Source organism: Papilio machaon, chromosome 8, assembly GCF_912999745.1.
Source record: "Papilio machaon chromosome 8, ilPapMach1.1, whole genome shotgun sequence".
Lineage (NCBI taxonomy): Eukaryota > Metazoa > Arthropoda > Insecta > Lepidoptera > Papilionidae > Papilio > Papilio machaon.
In genome coordinates this window covers 2,284,912-2,300,920 of record NC_059993.1, presented here as the reverse complement: position 1 = coordinate 2,300,920, position 16,009 = coordinate 2,284,912, and the positions used below count along the sequence as shown (strand labels likewise).

At 33.3% G+C, this 16,009-nt stretch overlaps 2 protein-coding genes across 2 annotated transcripts; one reads left to right on the top strand and one right to left on the bottom strand.

Moving 5' to 3' along the window:
- Positions 1-6,134: 6,134 nt before the first annotated feature.
- Positions 6,135-7,637, bottom strand: LOC106720687 (BRISC and BRCA1-A complex member 1). Its single transcript, XM_014515432.2, has 2 exons — positions 7,437-7,637; positions 6,135-7,356 (listed from the first exon to the last, which is right to left on the bottom strand). The coding sequence occupies exons 1-2, from the start codon at positions 7,499-7,501 to the stop codon at positions 6,579-6,581; spliced, it is 843 nt and encodes a 280-aa protein (XP_014370918.1). The 5' UTR covers positions 7,502-7,637; the 3' UTR covers positions 6,135-6,578.
- A 435-nt stretch (positions 7,638-8,072) lies between these two features.
- LOC106720668 (RWD domain-containing protein 1) lies at positions 8,073-14,062 on the top strand. Its single transcript, XM_045678977.1, has 5 exons — positions 8,073-8,258; positions 8,327-8,529; positions 8,774-8,917; positions 9,482-9,668; positions 13,867-14,062. Exons 1-5 carry the CDS (start codon positions 8,189-8,191, stop codon positions 13,977-13,979), a joined length of 717 nt encoding a protein of 238 aa, XP_045534933.1. The 5' UTR covers positions 8,073-8,188; the 3' UTR covers positions 13,980-14,062.
- Positions 14,063-16,009: the final 1,947 nt, after the last annotated feature.

Sequence of the window (16,009 nt, the reverse complement as noted above, 5' to 3'; positions counted from 1 at the left end):
CTTTTTTCGCGTTAAAAAGTAGTCTTTGTTCTTTCTCGGGCTCTAGACTAAATATCAGTAAGGGTAACAGCAAAACATATTAAATAAAACATTCACCTAAACCTCACATATTCCCAAACAAATTTTCATCCCCTATTGTTATTTAGCACCCTTCGGGGTAAAATTTTTACAGAAATTGAATTTCATATTTATTTATATCAAATTAGCAGCCTTAGACAGAAGTGTTAGATATTTGATGCAAAAGTATTTTAAAAGAATTAAACTAACAGCGAAATAATGAATTTAACTCTACTTCTAAATAATCCTCGCAATAGTATAAATTCAAACCGAACGTAAGTAAACAAAAATGTAAGACGTTCCGCAATGACGGATGGAAAGAGACTGCCTCGAGCAGCAGCGCACGCTTCCTTATAAAACCTTTTGTGAGACTACCCTCAACAGTCTGTTAGATATTTGACATGTCTAGTGCTGCGCCGATACACCGGCACAGTGTTGATTTTTGTCTCTAACAGTTCGGCCATCCTGCATTTCCTTCGTCCTCGAAGGAGTATTGATCCTTGCTGCATCGTTTTACACGCTGTCCCAAGCGCCATGAAGAGCCAGAACACCTCCAAGAAAAAGGACCTTAAAGCAAATCAGCCCCGTAGGCAAAACATATAGCCCTGTAGGCACAACTTAGCCCCGTAGGCAAAACATATAGCCCCGTAGGCAAAACACAGCCCCGTAGGCAAACATATAGCCCCGTAGGCACAACTTATAGCACATTTTGTATCAACCATGTATCTGAAATAAAACTAATAATAATTGTTATTAAACATACGCCCCGTAGGCAAAACATACGCCCGGAGGCTAAACATACGCCCGGAGGCAACATACACGCCCGGAGGTTAAACATACGCCCGGAGGCAACATATACGCCCGGAGGCTAAACATACGCCCGGAGGCAACATATACGCCCGGAGGCTAAACATACGCCCGGAGGCAACATATACGCCCGGAGGCTAAACATACGCCCGGAGGCAACATATACGCCCGGAGGCTAAACATACGCCCGGAGGCAACATATACGCCCGGAGGCTAAACATACGCCCGGAGGCAACATATACGCCCGGAGGCTAGACATACGCCCCATAGGCAATCTTTGATTTTCTTTTATCGATCATGTGTCTGAAATAAAAGTTTTATTATTATTACCAATCATACGCCCCATAGGCAATCTTTGATTTTCTTTTATCGATCATGTGTCTGGCATTCCGCGCACCCTTGATTCGCGAACACTGGTATGATTCTGATGTCGACTCAACTTACTGCGACTACAACGATTATCACGGTAACGTTCTGACATTTTTCTCTTAGCCTTTATTTTCACGAAAATACAAACACAACCACAGAGTGAGCAAAGTGGATAGAATCACGCGGATCCTATCCCACTTCTGATGTTAGATATTTGATGCAAAAGTATTTTAAAAGAATTAAACTAACAGCGAAATAATGAATTTAACTCTACTTCTAAATAATCCTCGCAATAGTATAAATTCAAACCGAACGTAAGTAAACAAAAATGTAAGACGTTCCGCAATGACGGATGGAAAGAGACTGCCTCGAGCAGCAGCGCACGCTTCCTTATAAAACCTTTTGTGAGACTACCCTCAACAGTCTGTTAGATATTTGACATGTCTAGTGCTGCGCCGATACACCGGCACAGTGTTGATTTTTGTCTCTAACAGTTGTTTCATGCTTCTAACTGTAAAAATGACGATGCTTCCATACAAATCACCACCCCTACTTTCAACCCCTTACAACCCTTTTTTCGCGTTTAAAAATAGACTATGTTCTTTCTGAGGCCCTAGACTAAATATTGGTAAGGGTAACAGCAAAACATACAAAACAAAACATTCACCAAAGTCTAAAATATTCCCAAACAAAATTTCATTCCCTATAGTTATTTAGCACCCTTGAGGGTAAGATTTTTACAAAAATTTAATTTCATATTTATTTCTATCAAATTAGCAGCCTTAGAAAGAAATTTCAAGCTTCTAACTGTTAAAATGACAATACTTCCATACAAATTACCACCCCCACTTTCAACCCCTTACAACCCTGTTTTCGCGTTAAGAAGTAGCCTATGTTCTTTCTGAGGCTCTAGAATATCTGTGTACCAAATTTCATTTAAATCGGTTCAGTAAACAATAGTAGGCGACACTTCCATACAAACTTTCACCCCCACTTTCAACCCCTTACAACCCCTTTTTCGCGTTAAAATATAGCCTATGTCCATCCTCAGGCTCTAGACTATCTGTGTACCAAATTTCATTTAAATCGGTTCAGTAGTTTTGGCGTGAAAGCGAGACAGACAGACAGACAGACAGACAGACAGACAGAGTTACTTTCGCATTTATAATATTAGTAAGGATTGTGGCAACCCTATAGCGGCGGGTGTGGTTACAAGGTTCATACGACACGAGTTAACGAAAATATTAAAATGATCTAGTCCTGTCTTCCTGGCACATATTATTTATAATATTTCAGGTCGGCGAGATGTCTATTTATTAGAATTTGTAGTGCAGAAGTCAATAAGAAGTTCAAATTGTAAATATAAAATACATAAATATGAGCTTTTTACTTGCATTTCTTTAGCACTTGAAGCTTAATCACTTAGAAAATCATTGTATTTTAAGGAACAACACGTTCACTGCTACAGACTCGTCCTACGGGATGTATAAGTGAATATTGTTGTTGCATTGAATGTGTTAAAAGAACTATTCTGCAATCTTAGTAACAAATGATTTTTGAATGAATTAAATGGTGAAAATAATTGCTTTTTTGTGTAAACATGTATGTTTTTTAATGGAGTATGTTACGTTAAAGTTTGGCGCTAGTCCAGCGAATGGTTATATGCTTTAATCTTTCTTTATTTTCTAGTATTGGCTTGATTTTTTTTTTATAATTAAAACTATTTATACCATTCCAAGTTAAGATATAGGAAATGAAAAGATGCGCATTAGTTTTGCATCTAAAGGCTTCCCAAGTATATAACAACGTCTGGTATCACAATGTTGTAAATAGATTTTATAGTGTTGAGACTGATAAGTAAAATTATTTATTTGTTTTGTAAATCAACCAGTGTCAAAATGTTAAACGTCTAAAAATCTCGCGACAATTTTAGATGCGACTGTATATTGAATTTACTTTCGACGTGTGAATACGAGATAATGTAATTCACATTGAAAAATATTTATATAGATGGCTTTATATTACGGCGTGTTTCCATTGTCGTAATACTTGTATAACAACATTTCCATCCCTATCATTATCTTTAACAATAGACAACAATATGTTTCAAAACAAGTATCGCAGCAATCGAAATCCGTAGTAATAATGTTCTATGTATAAACTATAGTATTTAGTTTAGCCGATAGTGCCAGTAAAGTGATATTAGAATCCTCGTATATTTGTGATTTTTTTTTGTCATTATTTTTTAAAAACGATGTAAAGATATGTATGTTTTATTTATCTGTACTCGTAGCACGATCTTTACCATTTCGTATGTAGAATCACTATCTCTTTATTATATTGGATCATGTATTAGTAACTTGTCTAGTTATACAATTTTAAAATAAAAAGATCGGATAAATTTAAATAGCTCAGTTAGTAGCATAGTCTATTGATTCGAATTTATTTAATTACTAGCTGTGCCCGCGACTTCGTCCGCGTGAAATACTATTTTGGGTAGCATTTTTTTTTGGGCTAATTATTTTATTTAACCAACGTGCTATGCTTTGATGTATGTAGAAGAACATAGAAAGAGGTGTGCCCGGACCGCGCCAAATGTAGGTCCTGGGTCTCTGCCTACCCCTCTGGGTTACGGGTCGAGAATTATGTTGTTGTTGTGGTTTTTACTTAAACTTATAAAAAAATGCCAAAAAATATGAAACTTACAAAATATTCACATAAACATCTTCCCATACAAACATTCATCACTATTCCGTTTTGTTACATTGCAACCTTGAAGGTAAAAGTTTTACAAATTTAAAATGTCATATTTATTTATATCAAATCAGCAGCCTAAAAAATAAGTTTAAAGCTTCTAACTGTAAAAATGACGATACTTCCATACAAATTTCCACCCTCACTTTCAGCCTCTTATAACCCTTTTTTCGCGTTAAAAAGTAGGCTTTGTCCTTCCTCAGGCTCTAGACTAAATATTGGTAAGGGTAACATCAAAACATATTAAACAAAACATTCACCAAAACCTTACATATTGCCTAACAAAATTTCATCCCCTATTGTTATTTAACACTCTTGGGGACAAAATTTTTACAAAAATTTAATTTCCTATTTATTTATATAGAATTAGTAACCTCAAAAATAAGTTTCAAGCTTCCAACTGTAAAAATGACGATAATTCCATACAAACTTACACCCCCACGTTCAACCCCTTGCAAACCCTTTTTCGCGTTAAAATGTGCCCTATGTCCTTCCTCAGGCTCTAGACTAAATATTGGTAAGGGTAATAGCAAAACATATTAAAGAAAACATTCAACAAAACCTCACATATTGCCAAACAAAATTTCATCCCCTATAGTTATTTAGCACCCTTGAGGGTAACATTTTTACAAAAATTTAATTTCATATTTATATCTATCAAATTAGCAGCCTTAGGAAGAAATTTCAAGCTTCTAACTGTTAAAATGACAATACTTCCATACAAATTACCACCCCCACTTTCAACCCCTTACAACCCTGTTTTCGCGTTAAAAAGTAGCCTATGTTCTTTCCGAGGCTCTAGAATATCTGTGTACCAAATTTCATTTAAATCGGTTCAGTAAACAATAGTAGGCGTAACTTCCATACAAACTTTCACCCCCACTTTCAACCCCTTACAACCCCTTTTTCGCGTTAAAATATAGCCTATGTCCATCCTCAGGCTCTAGACTATCTGTGTACCAAATTTCATTTAAATCGGTTCAGTAGTTTTGGCGTGAAAGCGAGACAGACAGACAGACAGACAGACAGACAGACAGACAGACAGAGTTACTTTCGCATTTATAATATTAGTAAGGATTAAGACAAATTTGTGTCAATAGATTGTGCTATATTAGTTAATGAATAATAAACACTTTTATCTTTACATTTAGTGTTAGATAAATGTAAGTATTATTAGAAAGATTGAACATATATGCAGTTGATCAAAATCTGTATGAAATTGAAAAATTATTATGCACTTAACCATTCAAATATATCCAGTCTATATTTATCAACAATGTATGCTATTATAGCCTGACTAGAAATATAAAAATCTCCTGATATTGTGGTAGAAGACGGAACTAATTTGTGAACATTAGAAAGTGATTAAGAAGCCAGGATTTTCATATTCTTGGTTAGGCTATAGATGCAATATGAAGGCCTAAAAGTTATCAGAGATTAAAACATTGATATATTTATAAAGAACTAATATATTCACAGAACTGTGAGTTTTCGTTATGAAAATACTCAAAGAAAAACACGGTAACTTGTAACTTGGTACATAAATATTTATAGTGTTCTAATTTAAATGGTTTAGACTTTAGATGATTTCATCTATTTAACACTGAGTGTATACAATAAAATTATTATTCATATGACATTAACTGTATGATGTATATTAAATACTTAAATTGTTCAAATTTTAAACCAACCAACACAAACGCAACGAGCTGGTAACACATTAGTTTTGTAAAGTTATTGATAAGATAATAATAATGGAGAGATCATGCTGTAGTCAGATGTAATCATAAATGTGGCTTTACATATTGTAAAGCCATTCAACAAAGATATCTTGTTTGTCATAAAGGCTTTTTATCATTTATTTTAATACCATAAAATTGTTTTGTACAATTTCATTTTGTAACTATTCCGTAATAAATCAAACATAATTGCATTCTTCAAAATAAACATTTTTATATTGTTATAAAGATTGCTGGCTGTAATATAATTTCAATTGCGATGTTTTTAGAATCTTTTTGGACGGAAAATTATCGCTTGTACATAAGTTTTTTTTTACATTTTATTTACATATTAAATTTATTTTTTTATGATTTACTGAATTGTATAGTTTGAATAGTTTTGTTTTAAATAAAACGTTTGTGCTCTGTGCTTTGATTTATTATTTGATTGTTTGTTTTTTCAGTATCCAAAGTTTTATATCTAGCCCAGTTTAAACAAAAGTGAAAGCTACAAAATTAGTAGTGTCTACATGTAATATGTGTTAAGTAATCTGAATACCATATATCTAGACACAGGCTTCTCGTGTTGTGTGGCTCCTTTTCTTACCAGAAAAGGGTGGAAAGAAAACTAGATTACAGTTTTTGGTACCTCATCATAGGGAAGTTCTATACATTCACACCATGCCTATCTCTTGTGAGGTTGTGTTTCATCAGACTAGCTTATCCTATTCGACAACATAACATGTTGCAGTCTTTACTTATTTGCCATACAACATATTCAATATTTTAAACTATGCTGCTCAATAGCATGGCTGTAAATAATAATCGGAACAAAGTTATTAATTTAATTCATTATATTGATAACATGTAGTCTTAATATCTACATCCAAAAGAGTAATCAGTATTTTTCTGTAAAGGTCTCTGCAGAGGATGAGCCAGGAGCTTGGCAATACAATCATGAATTTTTGTTGCATTTCTAGAAACTTCATATACATAGGAATATCCATTATCTAAATCTTGTAATGCATCATACACCTCCTCACATTTGTACATACCACAATCTTCTTCATGTGCTAGTAAAATATCTATGTAGAAATAAAACTGTTTCTTGAGATGAATGAAATAAGGATCATCTTGAGGTATTTGTGGAACACAGTTAGATCTTCCGTACAAAACTATCATTCGCACCACATATGGAGGTGGTAGAATACAGTCTCCCTGGCTGTATTCTGGTACTTGTATCTCATGTTTTAAAATTTGAAATAATTTTTGAAAATCAAATGTCTCAGATGTACTCTCTTCTGGACTTAAATAATCAACAACACTTAAGATATCCTTAGGGTTATTTGTAAAACCTTGTAACCAACATGGCTCCTCTTTTAACATAACTAAAGCAAATTTTGTTTGTTTGTTTATTGCATGTTTTGAATGTATAAAGAATTCTAATACTCTCTTCAACATTTTAACTGGTGTAAATGTCGTTCCGTCGCCTAAACGGTATAGCGAATTTTCATTGTCATAGCAAAGATCCAAACAAATGATAATTTTCTCTGGAACATTGACATTTGGCAAATTAGGTTTCTGAAAATTCTCAATAGTTTGGTCGCGTAACTCTGCGAAGTCTTCGCGACTTTTATGTGGACGCACGTTTCTGTAAAAAAGGATATTTAGTCAATGTTACAAATTAATTTGTTGTAATTGAGAGTGGTTACTACTACTAACATTACTAACCCTGCGTCATTCGAATCTGTTACATTTGAGTTACTACACGATGGCAATATGTCAGGAGAATCCATATTTATTATTTATTAATAGTATAAAAAGGCTTTATTTCAACTGCGAATTAAAATCCAATTTCCAGGTTTTCAACAAATAAAAATAAACCTGGAAATTTGAAACAAGCCACTGAATTGTCAAATATCAACTAAATGTCACTGTCAAGCAAAAAGTCAAATGATTTTTTTTCGCCCATGGCGCAGGCTATAGTCTTTCGACCATACTGCCTAGAAAAGTCAAATGAAATTATGAACAGACTAAGCAGGACATAATGTATAGTACTTAGAGCAAGAAGGAGTGCATTTATGTTTAAAACAAAATCCACCTATTCAAAATAACTATAAAATATATTAATATTACATTTCAATATCTTACACACTTACACCGTATATTAAATTTCATAATTTTTTAGAACGTTCGTCAGCTTGTAAAAACACAGCTATCCATAAATTAATTTTTAATTCATTTGAAAATTATGCAAATAAAGTCTTTGATTTTTACAAAAAGAATTGAAAATGTCATACTAGGCAGTATGGTCGAAAGATTATAGCCTGCGCCATGTGCGAAAAAAAAAATGAAAATGTCATTTGCATTTGACTGATTTGACAAAACAGAATTGTTGGCTTAAGTTTTTAATTCTATTCTGATTTGAGACTACAATTGTGAATAAGAATAAAGATTGTTGAACAGTATAATTTTAATTTGCAATGGATTACCATTACGAACAGACCAGTGAGGTTGAGGCATTGGATTCTATCTATTACGGCGATATGAAAAGTAAATAACCACCGCTGAGCTAACTTTATTTTAGGTTATTTTACGATGTATTCATTTCTTTTTTAAAGTTTTAGAGACTGAGCCATATCATAAGTTTTCTATACCTATAATGTCGGAGGGTTACGAAGACGGCGGCGAGGGCCTTAGCTGTCAACTTACTTTCACATACACAGCCAAGTATCCTGACGAGTTACCAATTGTTGAGATCGAAAATGAAGAGAATTTTGACGATGTGGACAAGAATCAATTATTGGAATATTTAATGGAACAGGTTAGTAATAAGGCAAACATTGGGAGATGACCACTTTATAGTTCCAAATAATAACTATTGATGTTTTTTATATCTATATAATTCAGATATTCCTAAGAGTAATTTAGAGTTCAAATTCATGATTTATGAACTTTACAAACAACTGACTTCCAAATTACATGTTCAGATAGAGTACATCATTTTTTGTACTTCCAGTGTAATAAATGTGTTCATTGTATAAAAGTATTTATATTTTCTTGAGCAGGGTAAGGAGAATATTGGCATGGTGATGGTGTTCACCTTAGTGTCGGCAGGGCAGGAGTGGCTTAATGAGAAATGGGACAGCATGAAAAGAGAGAAAGAAGAAAGGGTACTTGCTAAATTAAGAGCAGATGAGGAAGCAGAACAGGTCAGTTTTTTAATTGATGTTTTTGATAAGAAAGGTTGTCCCGAGGAGGGTTTGATGTCAAGGAGGCAGCTGGCCAGTTAAAACATTTAAAGCCAAAACATTATTACAGTTTGTGCTACAGGGTTGTATGGAGGAGTAGTACATACTGTGTTGACCCTCCATAGGGATAAGGGCAAGTTGATGATGATGATGATGATGATGTTGTTTTTGATAAGAAAGGTGTATATTCAGTTCAAAGTATTGTGAATATTTAAATAATTTAAATAAATTATTATATTATATTAATTATTATTATATTAATTGTTATTAATTTTTATTATTTTTTTTTAATAACTAATTTGTTGTTTGATGATCAGCTTGGTGTTCTTGCCGCTCAATTGCCCCCCCCTTCTCTTATATAAAAAAAAATTAATGACCATAACTACTCCAATGTTAACAGAATAGCTTGTTGCAACTATATCTAAAGTATCAAATAATGTTTATAGCAATATTTTTTTAATTTATGTGCAAAAAAATACTTTAACAAAAATAGATTTTTATATTTATGTAATATTTGTCCTTCAGAAAAGATTTGAGGGCACAAGAGTGACGGTAGAATCATTTCTGGCATGGAGAAAGCAGTTTGAAAATGATATGGGCATCCCCGCCAAAAGGGAAAGAGAGGGCAAAGACAAAAATAAACTTACAGGAAAAGAATTATTCTTGAGGGACACAACACTCAATGAATCTGATCTTAAGTTCCTTGATGATGGTGAGTATCAAAACCTATTAGTAAGATGTTTATACAATAGTTTAAGTCATTTACCAAAGTGGTAAGTTTTTAAAGTTCAACTTGATATGAAATGAGTTTTCTAGCATTTTTTTAATCATAAAATTTCATAAAAGATGTGTTTAAAATCATAAATTACTTATTTCTGTTATTAAATATTCTAATAATTAACTTGCAACCACCAGCCTATAGTAACTTTATACTTAACACTTTGTTGACCGGCAATTTTTACTGAAAATTTATTCAGTCACAAGCTTTTACCCGCGACTCCGTCCGCGCGGAATAAAAAATAAATAGAAAACGGGGTAAAAATTATCCTATGTCCGTTTCCTGGTTCTAAGCTACCTGCCCACCAATTTTCAGTCAAATCGATTCAGCCGTTCTTGAGTTATAAATAGTGTAACTAACAAGACTTTCTTTTATATATATAGATAAATGTCTACACGTTCCATTATGATATCCCTATGAGAGATAGAGTTTGTCCCTTATTTATTAAGAACCATATTTCATTATTAATTAACATATTCCAATTGTTGCTGATTAACACCAACATTAACTATTACTATTATTTTAATCCACAATAATCCAAACCATATTGTAAATTTTATTTTAATAAAAATCTTTTAAGAATCCAAACTATTAATCGAATATAACCATTACTTATTATGTTACTAGCTGTGCCCGCGACTTCGTCCGCGTGAAATACTGTTTTCGTTAAGCATTTTTTTTAAGGATTATTATTTTACTTGACCGACGTGCTATGCATTGATGTATGGATGTAGACATAGAGATAGGTGTGCCACGACCGCACAAAATGTAGGTGTTTGGTCTCTACCTATCCCTCTGGGTTACGGGCGTGAATTTAGTTGTTGTTGTTGTTGAGGTATTTTATTTAAACTTATAAAAAATTACAACAAAACAAATGGAACTTACAAAATATTCATTTACTCTTATGCAAATTTTCATCCCCTATTCCCTTATTATATTGCAACATTAAGGGTAAAACTTTTACAAACTTTAAATGACCTATTTATTAATATCAAATTAGCAGCCTAAAAAAAGTTATAAGCTTCTAACTGTAAAAATGACGATACGTCCATACAAATTTCCACCCCTACTTTTACCCCCTTACAAACCCTCTTTCACGATAAAAATTAATCTTTGTCCTTTCTCAGGCTCTAAGCTAAATATCAGTAAGTATAATAGTAAATGTTAAACAAAAAAATATTAAACAAAACATTCATTAAAACCTCACATATTGCGAAACAAATTTTCATCCCCTATTGTTATTTAGCACCCTTACGGGTAAAATTTTTACAAATATCTTATTTATATCAAATTAGCAGCATTAGAAAGAAGTTTCAAGCTTCTTACTGTAAAAATGACGATACTTCCATACAAATTACCACCCCCACATTCAACCCCTTACAACCCTTTTTTCGCGTTAAAAAGTAGTCTTTGTTCTTTCTCGGGCTCTAGACTAAATATCAGTAAGGGTAACAGCAAAACATATTAAATAAAACATTCACCTAAACCTCACATATTCCCAAACAAATTTTCATCCCCTATTGTTATTTAGCACCCTTCGGGGTAAAATTTTTACAGAAATTGAATTTCATATTTATTTATATCAAATTAGCAGCCTTAGACAGAAGTGTTAGATATTTGATGCAAAAGTATTTTAAAAGAATTAAACTAACAGCGAAATAATGAATTTAACTCTACTTCTAAATAATCCTCGCAATAGTATAAATTCAAACCGAACGTAAGTAAACAAAAATGTAAGACGTTCCGCAATGACGGATGGAAAGAGACTGCCTCGAGCAGCAGCGCACGCTTCCTTATAAAACCTTTTGTGAGACTACCCTCAACAGTCTGTTAGATATTTGACATGTCTAGTGCTGCGCCGATACACCGGCACAGTGTTGATTTTTGTCTCTAACAGTTCGGCCATCCTGCATTTCCTTCGTCCTCGAAGGAGTATTGATCCTTGCTGCATCGTTTTACACGCTGTCCCAAGCGCCATGAAGAGCCAGAACACCTCCAAGAAAAAGGACCTTAAAGCAAATCAGCCCCGTAGGCAAAACATATAGCCCTGTAGGCACAACTTAGCCCCGTAGGCAAAACATATAGCCCCGTAGGCAAAACACAGCCCCGTAGGCAAACATATAGCCCCGTAGGCACAACTTATAGCACATTTTGTATCAACCATGTATCTGAAATAAAACTAATAATAATTGTTATTAAACATACGCCCCGTAGGCAAAACATACGCCCGGAGGCTAAACATACGCCCGGAGGCAACATACACGCCCGGAGGTTAAACATACGCCCGGAGGCAACATATACGCCCGGAGGCTAAACATACGCCCGGAGGCAACATATACGCCCGGAGGCTAAACATACGCCCGGAGGCAACATATACGCCCGGAGGCTAAACATACGCCCGGAGGCAACATATACGCCCGGAGGCTAAACATACGCCCGGAGGCAACATATACGCCCGGAGGCTAAACATACGCCCGGAGGCAACATATACGCCCGGAGGCTAGACATACGCCCCATAGGCAATCTTTGATTTTCTTTTATCGATCATGTGTCTGAAATAAAAGTTTTATTATTATTACCAATCATACGCCCCATAGGCAATCTTTGATTTTCTTTTATCGATCATGTGTCTGGCATTCCGCGCACCCTTGATTCGCGAACACTGGTATGATTCTGATGTCGACTCAACTTACTGCGACTACAACGATTATCACGGTAACGTTCTGACATTTTTCTCTTAGCCTTTATTTTCACGAAAATACAAACACAACCACAGAGTGAGCAAAGTGGATAGAATCACGCGGATCCTATCCCACTTCTGATGTTAGATATTTGATGCAAAAGTATTTTAAAAGAATTAAACTAACAGCGAAATAATGAATTTAACTCTACTTCTAAATAATCCTCGCAATAGTATAAATTCAAACCGAACGTAAGTAAACAAAAATGTAAGACGTTCCGCAATGACGGATGGAAAGAGACTGCCTCGAGCAGCAGCGCACGCTTCCTTATAAAACCTTTTGTGAGACTACCCTCAACAGTCTGTTAGATATTTGACATGTCTAGTGCTGCGCCGATACACCGGCACAGTGTTGATTTTTGTCTCTAACAGTTGTTTCATGCTTCTAACTGTAAAAATGACGATGCTTCCATACAAATCACCACCCCTACTTTCAACCCCTTACAACCCTTTTTTCGCGTTTAAAAATAGACTATGTTCTTTCTGAGGCCCTAGACTAAATATTGGTAAGGGTAACAGCAAAACATACAAAACAAAACATTCACCAAAGTCTAAAATATTCCCAAACAAAATTTCATTCCCTATAGTTATTTAGCACCCTTGAGGGTAAGATTTTTACAAAAATTTAATTTCATATTTATTTCTATCAAATTAGCAGCCTTAGAAAGAAATTTCAAGCTTCTAACTGTTAAAATGACAATACTTCCATACAAATTACCACCCCCACTTTCAACCCCTTACAACCCTGTTTTCGCGTTAAGAAGTAGCCTATGTTCTTTCTGAGGCTCTAGAATATCTGTGTACCAAATTTCATTTAAATCGGTTCAGTAAACAATAGTAGGCGACACTTCCATACAAACTTTCACCCCCACTTTCAACCCCTTACAACCCCTTTTTCGCGTTAAAATATAGCCTATGTCCATCCTCAGGCTCTAGACTATCTGTGTACCAAATTTCATTTAAATCGGTTCAGTAGTTTTGGCGTGAAAGCGAGACAGACAGACAGACAGACAGACAGACAGACAGAGTTACTTTCGCATTTATAATATTAGTAAGGATTGTTTTTTAATTTTTTTAAATTATTAAATATTTTTTACAACAAAAGATTTGGCGGGTGTTATAAGCAAGAGAAACAGTTTGTGTTATACTGACTAACAATTGCACTGTATGGTCGCCAACAGCGATGCGAAAAAAAGCGCATCACGAGTTTATTTGTGGCCGGTCAGCAACATTCGGCTATAAAAACACGAGTTAACTCGTGACCAGTCAACAATGTGTTAAAATAATGACAAAGATGTGAGAACCTTTCTTTTTTTGGCACAAACTAAGAAAAAACGTAAGAAAGATTATTTGAAGAATGTAGTGATACTAAATATTTTAATGTAATTACAGGTGATGCGGTCAAAGTTGACGAATCCCTATTCCAAGACTTGGACGACTTGGATCTATCGGATGAGGATGATGAAGATTATGTGCCGGGTCAGAGTGGCAGTGAGAGTGATTAGCGAACAATTACGCGCACAATCACCGTGCGCCAGTGATAGACTTGTTTGTGCGTTTGTGATGAGCTTGGCGTGTTTGTGAAAGTGACAATCAACTTTTACAAAGAGATTTGTGTATTTCAGCGGACATATTAATCTGGAACCATTTTTTTATTTATCTAAGGTATTTTTAATTAATTTTTTTCAAAATGTAATAGATTCAAAATTGTGATCTAATAGCAAAAGAAAAAGCTGATCAATAATTCAAAAGGCGATCAAACCATTTTTCTATTTCCTCTTATACATAATTAAAATAATCTTTAGAAATATTTTAAAGATTAACTATAATTTTTGTATAAGCTTTGAAGCCATTGAACAAAATGTGTTTCTCTTTCTAAAGGTTGATGCCCAATATTTTTAGCAGCATAAATGCTTGAAGATGAAGCTTGGCTGAAAACAAAAAGGACAGAAGTTATTATGCAATTGTTGACTTGTATTTAGTAAAGTTTAGTCAATATCAGATTTTTTTATTGAGATTTGAATTATTTTTTTCAACATAAAGATAAAGGTGTATTTTCAGTGAAGGGAAGACAAATAGACAACTTGATGGAGTTCATAGAGTAAAAGAAAAATTTACCACAAATGTACTAATTTTAACTCATAAATGATCTTTGAATTCAATTAGAAAAGAAAGCTATCTAAACAATTTTACTTTTATAAGTCTAGTTACAGACTAATTTGTGTCATCAATTTAAACAGTCCAAAATATATCCATAGACAATGACAAAGACAATTTGTCAGTGTTAAAATAAAATTTCTAATGTCAATTGAGTTTGACTATATATTGTACTTGTTTTATTATTCATTAAATAGTGTTTGATGAAATATGTTTTTTTTATTTCTGTACATATTTGATAGCATTTTTAGACATCCAATCAATGTCTTGTCAATGAATTATTTTATATTTTCAGTGTAAATACACGTTTATTCTTGATTCTAAGGTTTAATACATTTTCAAATTGTAATTTTACAGGCACTTTCAATGCTTCTCATTGTGTATCAAAAAGGTTCTTTGTATATAATAAAAGAATTTGTTTTTACTTGGAGAATAGTTTTTATTTACACTTTGTCACTAATATTTATGTATATACATACAAGTAATTTATTTATGAAAAAGCGATTGATTTTCAACATTTATTATCTTAATTAAAAACATAACTATTATTTTTCGCAAACAAAACAATAACGTAACTAATTAACATTAAACATAAGTAATAAAATAATAAATATAACAAAATACAAACAAGTGCAGTCTTAAAATACACGAAAATTAACTCTTAATTAAATATCCTAACACCTTTTCTATGATTAACCGAGATATGTATAAAGTTTCCAAATCGGTGCAATTACAAACAATTTCGTTTCGCAAACATCGCGCTTTAGTACATGGAAATATGAAAAAATATATTAATACTTAAAAATACATATAAAATAACATTTAACACACGACTCACGTTTAATTTTTTGATATAACGACAATTGAAAAAGTTACACAACGACTAATACCTAAAATAAAAACAATACAGCTTAATAAACAACGAATAAACGTGAAATAGGTAAATTCAAGAAGTGAAAAAAATGCTTTAAAAAAAACAAACTTCCATTTTCTGGTACCTTGATATTTCGCGCCTTAAATTTTATTTTTGACCAAATTTGTAATGTAGCGAGTTGTTTATGTTATCTGCATTTTACTTGGGAGGTTGTGTGTTTTGTTGAAAAAATAAATTTTGCACTTTTCTGACAATGTTGCAAAATACAATGATGGATGTTAAAAAAGATACTAATTTTGGTAATATTTGACATAATTTTTTTAAAAATCAGCTTATTTTAAAAACAGAGTAGACTTTACTCCCTAGTCTAGGCTAGTTCCCCTAGTCTAGTTTAGGAGTGACAATTGATTCGGTGAAAGTTGATAATCTTTGTTATTACTAAATTTTCTTAGTTACATTCTATCATATTGTTAGTTTTGAAAATTTTGTATGATGTTTCTTTGT

Excerpts from the sequence above, each read along its gene's own strand:
- LOC106720687 (XM_014515432.2), bottom strand. The coding sequence starts at position 7,501 with ATGGATTCTCCTGACATATTGCCATCGTGTAGTAACTCAAATGTAACA. Across the intron at positions 7,357-7,436 it reads ACAGATTCGAATGACGCAGG|AAACGTGCGTCCACATAAAA; the intron begins GTTAGTAATGTT and ends CCTTTTTTACAG.
- LOC106720668 (XM_045678977.1), top strand. The coding sequence starts at position 8,189 with ATGGATTACCATTACGAACAGACCAGTGAGGTTGAGGCATTGGATTCT. Across the intron at positions 8,530-8,773 it reads TGGAATATTTAATGGAACAG|GGTAAGGAGAATATTGGCAT; the intron begins GTTAGTAATAAG and ends TTTCTTGAGCAG. Across the intron at positions 8,918-9,481 it reads CAGATGAGGAAGCAGAACAG|AAAAGATTTGAGGGCACAAG; the intron begins GTCAGTTTTTTA and ends TTTGTCCTTCAG.